The 19,371-nt window shown below is 50.4% G+C and overlaps 1 protein-coding gene across 3 annotated transcripts in view; it reads right to left on the bottom strand.

Moving 5' to 3' along the window:
- Positions 1 to 47: 47 nt before the first annotated feature.
- Positions 48 to 19,371, bottom strand: part of RNF43 (ring finger protein 43) — a 59,564-nt gene continuing 40,240 nt past the window's right edge. For all 3 annotated transcript variants that reach the window (XM_088802123.1, XM_074319441.2, XM_074319442.2), the window contains exons 2-9: positions 15,365 to 15,487; positions 8,801 to 8,875; positions 8,555 to 8,686; positions 7,816 to 7,920; positions 6,257 to 6,418; positions 5,607 to 5,709; positions 3,675 to 5,030; positions 48 to 1,499 (exon numbers count right to left, since the gene is read on the bottom strand). In XM_088802123.1, the coding sequence (XP_088658249.1) occupies positions 1,456 to 1,499; positions 3,675 to 5,030; positions 5,607 to 5,709; positions 6,257 to 6,418; positions 7,816 to 7,920; positions 8,555 to 8,686; positions 8,801 to 8,875; positions 15,365 to 15,487 (2,100 nt within the window). In that variant the 3' untranslated portion in view covers positions 48 to 1,455. The remainder of the gene's footprint in view (positions 1,500 to 3,674; positions 5,031 to 5,606; positions 5,710 to 6,256; positions 6,419 to 7,815; positions 7,921 to 8,554; positions 8,687 to 8,800; positions 8,876 to 15,364; positions 15,488 to 19,371) is intronic.

The following is a 19,371-nucleotide window of genomic DNA, read 5'->3' as shown; positions in this document are numbered from 1 at the left end:
TGTTACCCTGAGTGTCAGCGATGACAGAACAAAAGCACGAGACGAGACCGCATTTATGGATAAATATATTAGCAAATAAATACATTTCTCAACATAGTGCCTGATTCAAGCGTCTTTCTGTCTGGTTCAGATATAAATACCCATGTGGGTGGCTAGGTGCAAGTTCCCCACTGACTCTGAGGGAAGAAGATTCCCAGGTGGGGTCCTGTGCCCACTTTGCTCCCACATTCACATTCCCAATGGGATAATGCCTGAGGGGCCAGCAATGGTCAAGCTGCCCTGGGGTGAATATCACCTTAAGGAGGCCCCTCAGCCCTTGCCCACTCGGTACCAGCTGTTCAGACCAGACTTCCTGCTCCAACTCCACTCGCATGCACACCTTTCTGTGTCCCTGGCCTGTATGGCTTACACTGGGAAGCTGGGCCCCTGGGCCATCTAAACCCAAGGGTCCCACTTTGCTTTTCCTTTGTTCTCTCCTGTTCCCCATCCCTGCTCTGAGAGAAAAACTTCCAGAGAAAAATTCCTTATTGTCCTTGTTCAGCTGTAATTCTGTCTTTTCTACCTTCATTCCATCCTCCCTCTTCCTAGGTGAACTCCAGCAGAAATCCTCTTCTTTCTGCCACTTCGGGACTGAGAGATAGGAGATCGCCAAGGAAGAGTTATTCCTTCCCACTACCCCGCCCCCAACTCCTAGAGAAATTGGGGCTGCTAGAGTGACGAGAGAGTTTAAAGATCAGAGGCTTCATCCCAGGTTCTTCAAAGTGCTGTACCACCGTGGGGAGAGAACTCCATACTCTGGCTTCCCAGAGCCTCCCCTCTGACTTAATATATCTGAAAATTAAGAACAAGAAGGGAAAAAAACACATTCTGTTATGTACCAAGGCAGGTACTGCCTGGAGAAGCTGCAGAGCCTCCCTCTTTAGGGCTTGGGGCTCACCTATGCTCCTGATCCTTTTGCAAAGAAGGAAAATGATAAGAGCCAGGGTTGCCGCTATGCAGCAGCCTTACCAGCAGCTGGTGTGCAGGACTCACCCAAAGAATGAGGTGAGAAGGGGTCATGCATTCAGCTGGACCCATTGGCTGGTATGACCATGAGGCTTGGGAGGAGGGAGACCTGCTGGGGCTGGGGAAGGGAGCAGCACCTTTATAAACACCTATTTACCCATACCTAGCTTCCTGCTCTCAAAAAACAGCCCTCAAGGGAGCCAGCCCACACAGGCAGTAGCTGGTTCCCTGCTGGACAGATTTGTTGCACTGCAGATGTGTTCTGCAGACACGGTCTGGAGCTGGGAGCAGGAAACACCTCTTGCCACCCACCATCACCACTCCTCTTCCAGTGGTTTCAGAAAGTACGGCAAAAGAGGGGTGTTTTCTGAGGTCCCTTCTCTCAGGAGCAGGACTCTGAGGCCCCCGTCATCTGGAGCACACTCTTGGTGGGAGGTAGGCCGGAACATCTCACACAGCCTGTTCGCACAGTTCCTCCAGCTCCTCCTCTGAGCCTGCAGTTAGAGAGAGGGGAGGAAAGAGGTTATGAGGGTGAGGCCAGCCCCTTGTTATACCACCTGCAGAAGAGTATGGCTGGGAGAGAACCACAGAGAGGGAGGAGCAGGGAATGTGTCCAAAAGGGTTGATTAGACTGAAAGCTGAGAGGGACCCCAGTTGGAACACAGGGGAGAGAAAAACAAATCTAGAGAAAGAGAAACATATATAGCAACCAGTGTGTTACCAGTACTTACTATTCATTCATTTGCCTAATAAATATTTACGAAGCCACCATGTGCCAAACAGAAGATCAAAAAGAATAAGCAGGGACCTGACAACCTTGTAGGGGAGAAGGCATGCATGCAAATGGCAATTATGCCAGTGGGACAGTACTGCTGTCACAAGGGATGAATTGAGGAAGGGGAGAGATCTTGTCCAAGTGGAGAAATCAGGAAGGGCTTTCTGGAAGTGGAGATAAAAGAGCTGGTCCTGCAGGAATGAGTAAAAATTAGATTTGTGGGCATAGGAAGGCAGCAGAATATTCTGGGCTGCAGCAACTACAAGAAGTGTTGACTTAATTTGGCTAAAGCATGGGGCAAGGGAAGGAGAGGGAAGAGAAGAGTAGAAAATAAAGTTGGAAAGGAAGACAGGGGCAAGATGGTGCTAGAGCCTTGAAGGCCAAACCAAGTTGCATTTTTCTTTACTGTGGACAAAACAGAACATTTGAAGATTTCTGGACAGTTTGAGGAAGATGACCCTGGAAGCAGCATGGAGGGTAGGTGGGCAGGGTAACTGCTGCACAACTCTCCAGGACACAACACTAGATGTGCAGTGCCCAGACTTCATGGCCCTGTAAGAGGGGTGGGAAGAGCTTGGAGGCTCTTGTCTCGATCTTTAGACTGTACCCAGGACATGGGGCCATCAGTACCAGAGGAGAATATGATAAAGTTAGAGATACAGTTAACAGAACCTGGCATTGACTGGATCTGAGAAGCAGGGAAAAGGGAAGCATTAAAACTAGTTCTGAGTTTGGGAGAGAGGGAAGGTGGTGGTCTTGTCGCTGGCAGCACTGAGAGTACATCACATGACAGGTCCAAATGGAATCATTAAACACATGACCAAAGCCTGCATTACATGGCTCTATGAAAGCAATTATTTTCTCTACTGTAACTTTGCATGCCCGTCTCCCCACAGACCTGGAGATCCTGGTTGACAAGTTCCATGTCCTCGGAACCTAACCTAGAATCTAGCACATAGCAAGCACATAATACAGAAAGGAAAAAGAAAGAAGAAATGAATGAATGAATGAATGACAGCAGCTTTCAGGTCCTGCCTGTAGGATTCCTAGACCCTCAGGCCTTGTATTTCAGCGCCTTTGGGTCCCCTTTTAGGGTGGTGGGATCCTCCTAGGAATGTCTGCAGGCAAAGAGCTGCTGTCATCCATACAATGGGAGAAGATGGGGGAAGAGCAGAAGGTGGAAGGCTCTGGAAGAGGAGAATTTGAGCAAATAAATACCAAGTTAAAGATGAGGACTTACATGATCACCATTGGTTGTGATACAGTAACAGGGATGCACTGAGCCCCCAAGAAAATGAGATTGGTCTTATTAACAAGGGTGCTTAGAAGGGAAGCCCTAACTGTTCTTTTACCCTACGAGAGAGGAGAAAACTTAAGGACCCACAGGACTGCTGGGAACCACCCACGATCTCTTTCTTTTTTCTCTTTGCATCATTCACATAACTCTTCTCCTGTAGCCTAGTATTGTGGCTATCGGTAATTATTTCTCCTCCATGCTCTCCTCAAGGGCAAGGGATACTTCTTAGCCTTCTTTGTATTTAAAGCTAACACTGAGCTGTATGCATTGGAACAATTGTACCAGTTATTAAAATATTGAAACACTTTGATTTGAACTGCTGCCCCAAACCACCCCCTGTGCTTTCTGATGTTTCAGCCACACTAGGACTTCCCCTGAGGCCTCCCCATGATCTGGCAACCAAAGGAGTAACACCTGGAAGAGCCAGAGCCCTCCAGCCAGCATCCTATGTGATGCTGGTTGTTCAGTATTTTGAATGTCCACTCTATTGTACAGTTCTCAACTTCCATCAACCCCTTGTTGTCTGACTTCATTCATTCTGCAATATCCAGCTCTAGTCTCCTGTCCCCACCACACCCGCTTGCCCTGAAAACTCACCAGGCTGGGCTGGCAGCACCTGGCAGTGTGGGTAAGGGCACGGCCTGCCCTCTGGGGTGCCAGAACTCCATTCAGAAGGCCCCTCCCCAGGTGGGTGTGGTCCCAGGGGTTGGCGTGGAGTCAGACACAACCACACTGGCTGTGAACTTGAGTAACAGGAGCCTGGGGTTTCTGCTAGCAGCCTCCTGTCCAGGCCTGGAGGTCCAAAGATTAAGGGGTGGGCCTCTGGGGACCAAGGGTATGCCAGGCTGGTACCATAATGAGGAAACATCTGGCAAGCTGGGTGTGCAGTCAAGTCCTGGGGCCGAGAGGATGGGGTGGGCTCTGAGGGACCCCCCCGTCGTTTCCTCTGTGGGTGTCGGACAGAAAGGCTGGATTTCTGCAAGTGGAAGAGGCTGCTGGGGTTGGGACTGGGGCTGGAAGCATCAGTTGGGTCTGGGGCTGGCTCTGTGAGGGCCCTGGGTTGTTGTGGGTTGGGGAGCTGCCCTGAAGAGGCTGTTGCATTGCATTTGGCAGCTTGCTGACCAGGAGAAGGCAGTTCTGGCTCTGGTTGTGTCCGAGGAACCTCAAGCCTGGACTGCAAGACCCCCATTTCTGGGCCAGGCTTCCTGCCATGCCACTGGAAGCGCTTTTTGTAGTGGTGGTGCCGATGGCGGTGGTAGTGGATATGGCTGGAAACCTGGGTTTCCCCTCTGGGCACCACTGAGTCCAAAGAACGGGGCCGAGAGGTCACGCTGGGCTGAGTCTCCTCCTCCTGGGGCTCCCCTTCGGGGCTGCAGTACACCAAGGGGTCAAAGTCACTGCTCAGAGAGCTGCGGAAGGTAGAACTGCTGCCATGGATGCCTTGCAGGCTGACATCTGTGCAGTTGACCACTGAGTCACTCGAAGAGCCATGGCAGGGCCCCGAACTAGAATCACTGGCTGGCCCATCTGCCAGGTAGCCACTGCGTTCTGTGCAGTAGCTTTCTCCAGACCCACTGCTCTCATGAGGCCTGGCCCGGCGTGGGGGCACTGGGCAAGTGGCCGTATGCTGCGAGGTGCATTGGAGGCGGCTCAGCCCCCAGCCCTGTGCAAAGGGGTGCTGGGCTGCTGCCAGGCGCTGCTGCTCGCCTGGAGCCCGGGGATGTGCAGCTCTGGGGAGGCGGTGGTGCCGAGGGCCCACGCCTGGCTCCTGGGATGGCAGGAAGGGTCCAGGTCGTGGGGGCCTAGCCACTGCAGTCCGGGAAGGGCCCAGCACGTAGGCAGCAGGGAGGTGGTAGTGGGCATGGCCCGGATGCTGGCGAATGAGATGGAGTCTCCGGCCTGGTTCCTGGTAAGATCGAGTGGGTCCCACAGACTGGGAAAATGAATCTCCCTCTGGAAGAAAGAACCAAGAGCACAGGAGTTCGTACAAATCTATGAAGGGTGCATTCAGAAAGGGGTGACTATAGAATACCTATTTGAGCCTACATAGCCTGCGAGCTCAGTCAGAGTTTGGGGGACCAAGGACATTCCCAACGTGCCTGTGCCCTAGGATGCCCTCTCACTCCAGTCAGGTTGTCCTCTGGGAGTTCCACTATGCGTGTCAACTCCTGCGCCTCCAGCAATCATTTGGGGCTCTTTCACCCAGGGCTACTGCAAGCCCACAGTGTTAGAATAGAATATCTTGGTTTCGTTATTGCCAGAAAGTTGGAATAATAAATATACAAATCACCCCGATTTATAATCAACAAAGTCGTCATAAAAATACAAATCATTTTTAAAATAACAAAGATGTCTACAGGGTCAGTGGCGCCACCCCTCCGACGAGGCACTCTGAGCAGGGCACAGCTTAAAGAACTACCGAGGCAGTGCTGCTTTCTCCTCAGCTTCGAGGCAAAACCCTTTCCCAGAGGAAGCCGTGTTTTAGACCCATCTGCCTGCACACAGGAGAGTCCTTGGCCCACCTCCTACCTACGATGTTGAACATGCAGAGGGGACAAGTCCGATGCTGATGTAGCCAGGGGTCCACACAGGCACGATGGAACTCATGGAGGCAGGAAATGACCCGTAACTCCTGGAGAAAATAAGGGGGTCCAAACCAAAGTTATCTGTAGCTGCAGAAGTCACCAGGAACCCGGACATCCCCCTAACTCCATCCAGCCTCTCCCTCTTTTATCATCTACTTGCAAAAGACCTAATAGAATAGAGAAGGTATGGGCTTTGGTATAAGGTAGACCTGGATTTTGCCACTTTGACCTTGGGCAAGTTTCTTAACAGACAGTTTTCTGCTACACAATAAGGATAAAAAACTAAAAAACAAAAAAACAAAACGAATCTACCTTCATCCCTCATGGTCATGAGACTAAGAGGAAATACTGCCTCTCAAGCACCCACTGCAGAGCCTGGCACATGGTACACACTCAAGAAACATTAATTCTCTTTCCCTGGTAGACCAGGAAAATAACCAAACCTCAGGCTATCCCCTACCTCTGCTGCATGCAGGATACACAGGACTCAGATGCAGCCAGAGCACTCACACCAGCCTGAAGTACCTCCTCCCCCAAGCTCCAGCTTACCCTCCCCAGCCTGGTCACAGAGGTCAACCACCATCCCTGCCTTACCTGGCCCTCAGAGAACTCCTCCAGGCAGATGGCACACACAGGGGCTGAGCTGCAGCTGCTACCTGAGTCTGGCCACTCAGCCTGGGCCTTCTTGCAGCTGGCCCGGTACCTCCTGGTGGCCAGCTGGCTGATGGCCCAGGCTGTTCGCTGCCGAAGGGGATCCTGGGAAGAAGGGTGGGGCTCAGAATGGGGCAAGGGCTCCTTTTCCCTCCTCCAGGACCCCAGCTCGTATTCAGTTCCCAGTCACATGTGGCCAATTGACTACCCTTGGGAGTTTGTGCCCTTCAAGCACATACATGATTTTGCCAAGCAGGCCACACCCTCCCCTCCCACTCATCAAGCTTTCCTTCCCTTGACCCATTAGAGAAACTTTTTATCCAACTGCCTGCTTGACATCTCAACTTGGATATCTAACTGGCACGTCAAACTGAACTCTGTAAGCCCATTGACCACTCCTAACCACATACCTGTTCTCCCCCAATCTTCCCCATCTCAGTAAATGGCAATTCCATTCTTTTAATTGCTTAGGCCAAAAAGCTTGGTGCCATTCTTGACTCCTCTCTCTCACACTCCATGATGAACCCATTAGTAAACCTGTTGGCTTTACCTTCAAAATACACCGAGACTCTAACTAGTTCTCACTACTTGCACAGCTACCTCCTTAACCCAAGCTACCATTACTGTCACCTTGATTCCTGTAATCGCCTCTTAATTGGTTTCTCTATTTCCAGTCTTGCCTCCCTGTAATCTAGTCTCCTCAAAGCAGCAAGAGGGATCATGTTAAAACTTAAGTCAGATCATGGCACTCCTTCTGTTCAGAACCCTCCAATGGCTCTCATTTCACCCAGAGTGAAAAACAAAGTCCTGACAATGGCCTAAACAGTCCAATACAACTGGGCCCTCATGAACTCTGGTCTCACCTCCTGCTCTGCCCTCTGTCTCACTCCATTTCAATCACATGGCCTTCTCACTGCTCACTGCTCTTTAGAGCAGTCTCCTGCCTCAAGGCCTTTACACCTCCTCTTTTTTCCACTCAATCACTTTCTCCCCAGATATGTGCACAAGTCGCCCCCATTTAGGGACTTTCTCCTAATGTCATCTTTTCGATGAGGCTTCCTTACTTGTAAAAATGAACCCTGCCCCCTGTACATTCTCTCTCCCCTTTTCTATTTCACTTTTCTCCCTGGCACATACTACCACCTAAAATACTTTTCATTTTACTTTTATTTTGTTCATTGACTGTCTCTTCCCACTAGAATGAAAGCTCCCAAGGGAAGGGATCTTTTGTCTTTTTTGTTCATTGCACTACCCCCAACACCTGGAACAGTGCCTGGCACCTAAGAAGGAGTTCCTTGCATTTGTTGAATGAATGAATGAATGAATGAATGAGCAAACCTATGAAGAATAGCTGCTGGAACTTGACTAAGTCAGATGCCAGCATATTTAGATGTAAACTGTTTCATGAGCATAAAGGCACATCCTTTCCTCACCGTTCCTTCCTGCTCCTCACCCTTCCACACACATGCACATGGCCCCCTCCACCAGGGAGCCCTGCTCACCGGTCTGCTGTGGCGGGCACGGCACCGTATGCGCAGCACCGAAGCCAGAATGACGACAAAAATGGTGCCCACCACTGTCAGGAGGATCCACACATCATAATCTGGCTGGGGGAGCGAGCAGAGAGGGAGAGGGTCATTCTTCTGGAAGGAACTGGGCCAGTTTGGGAGGAAGACAGGAGCCCAGGAGACACACAGAAAGCTGATGGTCCCCTTGAGTCTTCAGCAGAGGGGATGGGGTGGGGGGAACCTGCAGGCGTGGTTGGGTGGTTCCTCCCTGCCCTTGGGCACTCATAGGAGAAAGTACTCTAGATGGCAGCTGTGAGAGGTACTATCTGAAGACCTGTATGCTTCTGAAAAAGGGAAGAGGGACCCCTCTGAAAAGCGGAAGCTATCCAGTGAGCAGCTGGGTGAGGTTTCTAGCCAGCAGAGAAACACCAGCCAGGGGTCAGGGGGCTAGGTGGCCAGGGGTTCATTCTGGCTCTGCTACTCTGTTCCATGAAACCATAGAGCTGAAAACAACTTGAGAACTCAGCCGGCCCAGTCTGTTCATTCTGTGCATGAGGCCCAGACAGGGGAAGAAACGTGTCCAGAGGCTGACAACTGGTGGAGGACATTGGCCTAGAGGATTGCTGAGGTCTCTCCAGCTCCAGGAGTCTAAGGGCTTTTGATGGGAGTTGCCATGAGACAAAGTCGGGGTGAGAGCAGGTGCTGGGGGGGTCTGGAGATCTGGTGCGCTTACCCAGGTTGGGGGCTCCTTCAGCTCAATCCTCACATGGGCCTTTCGGTTCTTGTACACAAACTCCATCAGCTTTTCGGCATCATTGCCCCAGATCAACACCACTGGCCAAGTCAGCCCCAGGGGTTGCTGCAGCTGCAGGAGGGAAAGCGCCCACAAGGGCCACTGTGTCCTGACTTCTCCTTCCCCTGGTCACTTTAACTTCCTCCGTCCAGCCCCCTCCTCACACACCCCAATGACCCTGGGTACCTGCTCAGCAGCAGCTCGATCCTCAGTGATGTCAAAAAGGACAGCGCTGGCTCCTCGCTCACCGGCCATCCGGGCCTGCAGACACACAGGTCCAGCGGGGGTCAGATGAAGCCCACCCATGCTCGGGCCTCACCTCCTCATGCATGCACCCCCTCCTCGGATCTTGCACACACTGTATCTCTGCACACATATAACACATGTAAGGGGGCAGTGGGCCGTGCATCCCCTTGCTCATCCAGGTCCCACTACCTTCAAGAACAACATTCAATCCTTTTGTAATGGAACAAACCTTTAACAAGGGTTCAGAAGGTGCCAGGTGGTGAACCAGGCTCTAGGGCTAAGGACAAATAAGGCACAGCCCCTGCCCTCAGTCTATGGTCACTAAGTGTGAGAACAGAGTAGGGAGTGACCAGCACCCCCAGGGAGTGGGGGGTGACCAGTCCCCAGTACAGACAGGGAAGTGGGGCAGAGCAGAGAGGTGGAGAGCTCCTTCAGAAGAGAGCCTGCAGGGCACCCCCCAGCTCAGGCAAAGTTCCCAGAGCCTGGGACACTGCCCCCACCCAAGATCTCCGTGGCAGAGCCCCAGGCTCAGCCCATCTCATGGGCTCTCTCTTCCTGCCACACTCTAGTTTGCCAGCTCTTTCTCTGGCTCCAACTCAGGGACTTAATGAGAGTCCCAGTCCAGTGCTTTATCCCTTCATCCCCTCCCTGAGGGTGGCACTAGAGACTTAGTGGGGTGGGACTTGAGGGGTTGTTCCCATGAGGAAACAGCTGTGTATATCATGCTCACCTAGGCTCCAGGAGCAGGCTTGGGGAAGCAGAATCTAGCTAACCAGGCAGAGCAGAGAGCAGATCCAGAAAGAGAACAAAAAGCAGGGATCCAGGGGCTCCGGGTGTGGGGTAAGAGAAGGAAGATGAGAGCTGAGGGGGAGGTGGAGGAACAAGGGCAAAGGACCAACAAACAGACACTGCTCGCAGCCTGTGTCAAGTGTCCCTAGCCAGCAGAGCCACCTGCAACCTTCCCCCTGCTGCAGAGGCTCATCTTGTAATGGCTTCCGGCTAGGCCCTCCTATCCCTGGGGGCCTGCTAAGTCTTGGGGCCTTCTTCCAGGCACTGAAAGAGTTAATCCTTCTGCAAGTAGTGGTGGCAGGAAGAGGAGCCAGTGCTGGGGCTTACTCACACTCTCAGTGCTTTGATCTCTGCTTCCCGTCCCGGGGAGAGCCTGTTGGGGCAGGTCTCCTGCCAGGCAGGCCAGGGGAGTGGCTCCATGCTCCCCTCCCTGCTCCCTGCTCCCTACTCCCCAGGCAGCAGCAGGGCCAGGGGGCCCCTCAGAACAGGCAGCATGCAGGCAGGGGAGTGGAGGGTTGGTGGTGGAGACACTCAAGTGGGGCCCTGTTTTGGTCAGGAGGGTAACTTCCCTCTTGCCTCTTTCTTTCCCAGAGAAGCTGGGTTGGGCCCTCTACCAGCACCCAGGCCCAGCCCAGGCCCAGGCTCCCAGGCCTCATTGACCGGAAATTCACAGGGCTCCAGAATGGAGTTGCTGAGGAAACTGAGAGGTCACAGCCTTCATCCCCCTCCTGCTCACTTACTCCCAGGAAGTCCACCTCACGTAGGTAAAAAGAAGCTCTCGAATCTTCAGAGCCCTCCAAGGCAGGGTATGGGAGCAGCCCCAGGGGCAAAGGAGAGGGATTCCTACTGCTAATCTCATAGCTGAGGGGTGGGGAGGTCACCCCAGGAGTCACAGAATTGAGACTCCTGGATCCGTGCTGCCTGGCAAGACCTCATGTTTCTCATCCCTCGAATGAGAGCCTGCCTGGCATGGAAGAGCATGAGGGAAGGGCACAGACTTCTTTCTCTGGAGCTTTTCTTACTTCTCCACCCCTCTCTCTTTGAAGGATTGGGGTAGGAACAGTGGAAAGTAATTACCCTGAGGTTCAAACATCCCAGCCCATTACAGCCCATAATTACAAAGTTGTAAAAGTGATCAAAGAGAGTTGGCCAACAGGGAAACAAACAGGACTTTCCGGCAGTGGGTGCCTGTGTCCAGAGTTCTAGGAATCAAAAAGGAAGAATGGGGGCCAGATGGCAACCCATTTTGGGGCTATCCATGCTTCCTTTAGTCCACCTGTACCAAACAAAGTGGGGGGGAGAGAGAAAAAGCAGGACTTCTTCGGGGACTGAAATCTGGAAGGCAGAGAGGGTGGGCAGGCTCTATGGAACTAAGTCTGGGCTTTAGAAAGACAACCCAGAGACCTCTGGGAGCTGCAAAGAGTCAGCCAGCCCCCTAGGGGCAGAAAGCAAGCCTGCTCACGGCCTCTAGCAACTGGAGCCAATATATCCCAGGACTTCCATGCTACACTCTGTACTTCCCTGGGCCTTAGATCTGCCTTTCCAGACACAGTGACAGTCTGTATGTCTCATTCTTATCAAAGATGGAGCACCTACTGTGCCCAGGGCATCAAGCCAGGGAAGTCAGGCCCTCCAGAATAACTCATAATCTAGTTGTGGAGACAAGGCATATACATAAAATTATAATGCTGATAACAACATTTTAGAGTAGAAATTAATGAAAGACAAGTGGTTTCCAAACCTTTTCTCCCTGCAGAAAGCCCTTCCCTCCACTCACACCACACACACACACACACACACACACACACACACACACACACACACACACAATCTGCCACAAATCTTTAATATACAAAATATAAAAGTGAGCTGAGATTGAGGGTGGGGCTGGGGTAAGAAGGACCCTTGGTTTCCCCTCCCCCAAGGCACCTCCATGAAAGCTGGTGTGGAAAGCATGGACAGAAACCCTAGTAGCATGCCAGGAGGGAGGGATTTCTGTTCCTAGCCCACTAGCTGGGCTGAGCCAGTCAGGAAAGATTCAACAGAAGAAGTGGGATTCATCTGGGTTTGGAAGCAAGGGTAGGAGGAACTAGAAGGGAAATAACCTTTAGTGAGACCCACTCTGCCTAGACTACTTAGGATTGAGTCCTGAATCTGCTATTAACTATTAGTTGTGAGACTCTGGGCAAGTCATTTAACTGCTCTATTCCTTAGTTTTCCTTTCTGTAAACTGGGGATAATAATAGGACTTGCTTCACAGGATTATTTTGAGGATAATGTAAGTTAATCCATGTAAAGCCTTATAATAGTGCCTGGCACATAGTAAATGTTCCTCAAGTATTAATTATTACTACCTCAGCTATTACTATGTTCTTTGTGTAATACTGTGTTTCCCCAAAAATAAGACCTAGGCAGACAATCAGCTCCAACGTGTCTTTTGGAGCAAAAATTAATATAAGACCTGATATTATATTATATTTTATCATTATATTATTATATTATATTATATTATATTATATTATATTATATTATATTATACTATACTATATTATATTACCCGGTCTTACATTATAGTAAAATAAGACCGGGTCTTATATTAATTTTTGCTCCAAAAGACGTATTAGAGCTGGTTGTCTGGCTAGGTCTTATTTTCAGGGAAACACGGTAGGACTCCTCACAACAACTCTGTAAGACAGTCATCAGCCCTTCTGAGTTGAGGAAACCCAGGACTTCAGCCTTCCTGGTGCCTGGTTACTGGGTAGTGGTCTCTCTAGCGAGAGAGGCAGGGCTTGTACCCTCTGCTTGCCTCCTTCCGCCAGGCAAGTGCCACTGCTCCAGTCCAGGAACAAGATGATAAGGGCCTGGGTAATCGTAATGGCTGTGGAGCTGCTAATAAAGAAACAGAAACCCATCTGGGTGACTGGCTGGGGGAGGGGTGGTGGTGAAAAGAATGGAAGTGTCCAGAAGAATTATGGTGTGGGTTTCAGAGATCAAGAGAGAGAACAATGAAAGCAAAAACCCAACTCTGTTCACTATAAAAGCATGGGATGATGACGCCAATGATGATGACAGCAGCGACAGTGCCCTCGTTTACTATGTACTTGACAGAAGACTAAGAACTTCTATTTGGACTGTCTCATTAAATCCTCATAACGACCTTATGCCATAAGTCCCATTATTATTCCCATTGTACGGATGAGGAAACGGGCTCTGAGAAGTGAGCTAAAATGTCCCGGCACTGAGGGGCAGTGGAGATACCAGGCTTCAGGCCCAGGGTTGTCTGGCTTGAGAGCCCCAGCTGTCAGTGGTGATGGCACCACTGACATGAATCGATATGCCAGAGCAAAGCTGATGGACGTCTGTGGCTTTCACACTTTCCTCACCAAAGATCCACCATTTACCTATGCATCTCTTGAGCCATTTTTTAAAAAATATATATTTTACCAAACTAGCTACATTTATTAAATACAATTGAATTCATTTTCCTGAGATAAATTATATTAACACATTCAACTGTTAGAATATCAACCAAAAGAAAAATAATAATAATATTTTAGTTAAGCCTGTGGGACTTCTAAACTATTGGAAGTGGCTCAAAGACTCACATTACTACGTACTTTCTCAGACCTCCCCTGGGCCCGGGGATCCCAGGTAGGAGCTACTCAGTCAGGTCGAAGGATGAGTCCTGAGGGAAGCCTTGGACCTGACCAGTGAAGAGCGCGGAGCTACAGCAGCTCCCACCAGAGGTTCCCACCCAGCGACAGGGGCAGAGGCCTGGCAGGAAATGGAGGGGTGAGTGTGGTGGGGGTGGAGAAGCATGAGCAGTGACCCCAGAGGCTGTGAAAGAAGAGGTCACAAGGCAGTAGCCGAGGCGCTTCTTCTAAACCCCTAATGTTTTTTGCTTGTATTTGTTTTTGGCTCAGGCACCAGTGGCACGTGACATACATTATTTTCATCCTCTCAGTAATCACTGGGGTAGGAAATAAAAGCCCCATTTTATGGTGGTGGAAACAAAGGCCGACAAGGTTAAGTACCTCAGAGAGCACTGGTCATGTGCTGCTGGCTTCCCCATGTCTGGGCCCAGGCCTCACATTTCTGACAGGAGTGCGCTCCTCTAGGGGGGCGAGGAGAAAACTCCTATACGGACACGTCCTGACAGGTCGCCAAGTGTTCACAGGTATGTGAAATCATACTCTGCTCTGGAAGAACAGCGGAGCTTCTCTGAACCCTTCTTCTCCCCTCTTTCTCTGTCTCTCTCTCTGTTTCTGTCTATGTCTATGTCTGTCTCTCACACACACATACTCCATTCACATTCGCACTACCTAACACCGAGCACTAGTGTACCACCGGAATAAATGAATGGCATTTGCCCATATTTTGTAAAACAAGGGAAATGAAATAGCCAGAAGCAGGGTAGCTTCAGCCTCACAAAATTCTGCTGCTGTTTAGGACACTCCCAGTCTTGCAGAGACACCACACTCTCCAGCTCCTCCTGGGGTGTTCTGGCCCGTTTCCCACCTCTCCTGGAGTCCCCTTCTGCATCAGCATGGGCAGGCAGGGAGAGTATCTTCACCTACTTGGGGGCATCACATTCAGAATCCTGCCCACATCCCTGCCCCCTGTGGGATCACGCAGGAACCCAGGCTGTTTCCTGAGTCACGAGTCGCAGGAGGATCAGGAAATCCCCAGGGGATCCAGGCCTGTATACAGTGAGCAGGCACATAGGTAGCGATTGTCACCCTCCTCTGTCACCGCCCCTGGGAGCAGGACCTCCTCCCCCAAGTCCACCTGACTGTGCCACGCACAATCTAACTATAGTCGGCCTTATGTCACCCTGAGAACCTTTTCACATATGTTCAGTTTTCCCAGCCAGAATGGAAGGCAACAGAGCAGAGAGAGAGAGTAAAAGCCCAGGTTTGAAAACTGGATAAGGCTCAGTTCAAATCTCAGCTCCACCCTTCCTAGCCGTGTCATCTGGCAAGTTACTTAAGTTTTCTGATCCTCACTTGCCTTAATGTCAAATAGGGAATAATAATGTCTAGTTTCCTCATTGTCATGAAGGGTAAACGAGACAGTATATATAAGGGATCCGTCCCATGTCCCCTCTGGCACATGGTAAGCACACAGAAAACAGTAACTAATGTTAAAGTAGGGGTCACAAATGCAAATGTTTGCAGGGCCTTGGAGGTAGCAGGCCAGTGGGAAACACGGCAACCAGAGAACCCACGTCTGTGGAAAGGCAGCAGCTGCTGCCAGCTCCAGCCAATAGTCCCCCGTGGACATGTGGGGCCAATGGCTTGCAATCTGTGAGGGAGAGTGGGAACATTTTAAGGGTAGGGACAATGGTTTCTGTCCCTGCTATTCTTGCATAGCGCTCTGTAAATAATTCCAAAGGATGGAGAAGACCTCCGGCTGGCCCCTCTTTGCTCTGATGCTGGGCAGGGGAAGAGGTTTAGGAACTTCCAGGTGATGGGGGAGGAGATGGGCTATGGCACATGCCCAGGGGACAGTCAAAGGTTCTGCTGGTAGATGGGTGGTGGGGAAAAGGACAAAGGCCTGAATTTCCACCTCTCTCAGACCAGTCATGGCTTAGGAAAACCCGAGTGAATCGAGAACATAACTCTTAGGAGACAAGAGGCCGGAGAGCACAGGAGTCTCTCACAGCCTGGAGCTGGATGAAGTTCAAGGTGTGTGTGGGGTTGAGTGTGAATCTACCTTGCTGGCCAGTGACAGGCAGGGGCGGGGGGCCCGCTGGGGACTCTCCAGCTTGACGATGCTGATGAATCCAGGCTCCAGATTGTCGTCATCACTGGCATTGCACAGGTACAGGGGGTGGGACTGCAGGGAGAGAGAGAGAGACAGGTTAGGGAGGCTCTAGGGAGCAGGAGCAAGCTGTGAGAGCCGAACACGTCTACTCTTCTAGGCAGGTACCAGGGAGGACCTCAGTGCTAGGAAAGAGGGGGCCTTCTTATTAGATTGCCTCATACTAAGCTAGTTAGCATCCATTATCATTGCAGGGGTGCCAGGGCCAAGGATGCATGGACGTGGGGGCAAACAGGAGTGAGGGGTATCCAAAAGAAGAGACCACTGCAAAGCAGCCCCAACAACCCTCAAGCCCTGGCTTTTCAAATAGGCTGGCCACAAAGGGCTCTTCTCCCAGCGCCATCCTCTCTCACCTCCGAATTTTTCTACCTGCTCCACAAACCCTGGGCTAAGAGTGCTTTCAGAATCTCGCCTACCCTCTTTGGTCCCCCAGGACAGGGCTGGGCGTTGTTGATGCCTCCTTTTCCCCTATGGGACGCCCCACACCCAGCCCCAGCAGCTGTTGCCCTGTAGATTCCCATCTTCCCATCTCTCATGGGGCTGTGTCTTCTCACTCAGTGCTGCCTTGCTCCTCCCAATATCCCCCTTTGCCCCTGCCCTGTGACCACCCTGGGATTAAGCAGGGTGCTGACGGAGAAGAGACTATTTGGGGATAAGGCGTGGCTAACAGTTAAGCCTTTACCAGCACAATTTCTAGGGGTTCGTCCTGGCCCCAGAAATGATGCAGTAGAGATGGAGCCAGCTCAGCCCATCTGCTCTGCGGATATGGCAGGTCCTATCCATTCCCTGGGCTTCTAGCCTGGCTGGTGCTGGGCAATGACTAAGGGGGTAAGTGGGCCCATGACATACTAACAGAGGCCAGAGAATTCCCTCAACAAAGGAGTGAGACTGTCCCTCTATATACTCTCTTCTCTATCAAGGTGATTCGAATACGCACTTGAATCTAATTTTCACAGAGTGCTGTGAGAACAAAGTATGACCTTTATTTGGTCCTAGATCATCCCATGGAGCAGGGGGTTCCCACATGGTGAAAACCCAATGTATCCTGGCAAGAAAGGGGATTTCCTACCAGGAAGCTGCCCATGCTTTTCTCTCTGTTGCTGTTGAGGTCTGAAGGACTTCAAGAAAGAACCATCAGAGGAACCAGAGACTTTTGAATTTACGAAGGTGATAATTTGATGATGGATTTAAACGCACAGTCACTTTTTGAAAGCACTTTCGGGCTATCTCCTCTCACTGTATCACTGCGGTCCCTTGAACGTAGTAGGTTCTCTATAAATATGCCCTACCTTGCTTTGAATTGTGAATAAAACTCTTAGGCAGGGGGTGTTGAGATGGGAGGGATTTCCATTCTTGCCCCTATGACTTGCCCCTACAGACTATTAGTCTGGTGGTGATCAAGGTTTAGTGTGTGTGGGGGGGAAAGGTTATACACCTTCCTACCCCCAGAAAAAAGGCTAGAGTAAAGTTGGGGCCTGTTTTCACTTCAGTGAAGCTGTAGCCCGTCTCGAAAGCTCCATTAGTCTGTCTGTCTGCCCATCTGTCCAACCATACATTCATTCATTTCTTCATCCTACCTACAATGAAAGCCGCCTTGGTGCCAGGCACTGTACAAAGCATTGAGGAGTCAACGATGAATCAGATGGGCTCCTTGCCTTAAAGGAGCTCCGAAGACAAGTGTGCAAACACATTGTATTGTGATGTTATGATGCACGTTCATTCAAGGGCCTGTGGGAGGCCACAGAAGTGGGGACCACCAATCCCACGCGGGAGGGATTGGTGGAATAGGTATGTGTCCACAGGGGAGGGTACCGTCCTGGCAGAGGAAGAGGCCTGTGCCAAGGTGTGGAGGCACAGACACAGGGTTGGGGGGGACTGTGGGCAGTTAGGTCTGGCATGAAAGGGAAGGCAGGTGATCAGGCTGGAAAGGTGAGCAAGGTCCAGACCATGGAACAGGGACCACAGATTGGCGTTTGAGAGGGATCTGCCAGGTGACGACAGAGGACAGTCTGGTGTGGTGAGGAGTCGGAAGTCAGCTGCTCCAACAGAACAAAAGATGTGAGACCTTCCTTCAGGAACAACAAATCACAGCCACAGAAGCCTACCGCTTTGCATGCCCCCCACCCCACCTCACCCAAGGTCCAGCTTTCTCAAGAGAACTCTAAGAGGCCTCTCACTGACCAGAGGGTCAACCGGGAGAGGGGGAAAGCCACTTTGGAGAAGAGTAAACTTTAGAGAAGAATGTTCAAATATTTAACCACCTCTCTGGTCCCGGCCTATGGTGCTATATGGTATAGGGTGTCTCTGAGAAGGTGGAAGGCAGAGTTACCAGGCTTCCTTGGTCCTGAACTAACAACTATGCAAGAGGGAAGGGGAGGAAATTAACCAGTAGTAACTGCCTCTGGTGTGCCAGGGCCTTTAGATGTTATCTCACTCCAAGGTAGATAGATACGATCATCCCCATTTAAAGAGAAAGAAGCTCGAGGCTCAGAGAAATTAAGGTCACATAAGATTAGAACCCAGCTCTGTCTGACTCCATCCTCTGGAGTCATGTTACTCCAAATGAACCACACAGTCAACCCTCTATTATTGTTGATGATGATGATGATGATAGTTTACATTTATTGAGTGCACATGGTGGGCCAGTGATTGTTCTAAGCACCTCTGTATATGAACTCTTTTTGCCCTCTTACCCCTATGAGGTAGAAACTATTATCGTCTCCATTTTAAAAATGAGGAAACAGAGGCACTGAGAGGTTACATAACATGCCCAGGACTATGCAGCTGAAATCAGAAGAAATGGAAAGAAGTAGTAGAAGGTAGATTACAAAAAATTAAGAACAATTTCCATTTGACTTTGAAAAAATGATACGTTCCCCCAACTCATGATCAAGAAAATCTGCCTTCCTAAATATACATTCCTAAAGCATAATGGCCCAAACACAAGTCCCTAAAATATTAGTGGTGACTTCCAGGATTCTATCCTAGGCCCTCTTCTCTTTTCACTCTCCATGGTGAATGGAGAATGGTGACTCCAGACAATACTATGGTTTCAGTTTCCACATAGACGTTGTTGATTACATTTGTGCAGCCCAGACTTCTCTTGGGTTCTAGACTCATATGCCCAACAGGCAGGGCCTGGACATTTCTGCCGCAAGAAACTTAAATGAGACACCTCACACTCAGCATGTTCAAAACTGAACTTACCCTTTTATCCCTCAAAACTGCTCCTCCAATGTTCCCTATTTTAGGGATTGGAACCACTATCTATCTACCTACTACCCAAGTCAGGTATTGTCCCCCTAGGCTCCTCTCTTTATCACTCCTTACCACCATCACCACCAATATCCAACCAATCCCCAAATTCTAATCATTCTAATATCCTCACCATTACTCTTATTCTCTTTCCTCCATTCCCACTATGGCTACTGTAACACAGGCCACCATCATTGCTATTCCAATTTACTGAACTAACCTCTTAATTGGGGTCACCTCACCCCACTCAGTTCTCTATACTGAAGCCAAAGTGGTCTAAAGTGCTAACTTGAGCATGTCACTGTTCCACTTTAAGCTCTTAAAAGGCTCCTTATAGCTCTTGGAATAAAGTCTGTGCTTTTAAACATAGTTTAAAAAACTGCCTGCTCCACGTTGAAGTCTTTATGTCTTGCCTCGGGGTTTGCCATTTCCTTCCCATACCTCTTCCTCCCATGCAGGCCACGCTTCAGAAATAACTTGCTTCATGTCCCCACTTTTGTCACTTGCTGCTCTGTCAGGACAGGTTAGAGGCCTCTCCTCTGGGCCCCCTTAGCACCCCGTATTTCCCCAATCATAGATTTATTCCATGGTATTTCAGTCGTCTGCTTATGTCTCTCTCTCCCTCAGGCTATGACTGACCTCCA

The sequence above is a fragment of the Rhinolophus sinicus genome, chromosome 12 (genome assembly GCF_057876585.1).
Source record: "Rhinolophus sinicus isolate RSI-liver-muscle chromosome 12, RSI-T2T, whole genome shotgun sequence".
In the NCBI taxonomy this organism is placed as follows: Eukaryota; Metazoa; Chordata; class Mammalia; order Chiroptera; family Rhinolophidae; genus Rhinolophus; species Rhinolophus sinicus.
The sequence above is the reverse complement of the archived record's forward strand: the minus strand, read 5'-3'. Positions and strand labels throughout refer to the sequence as shown.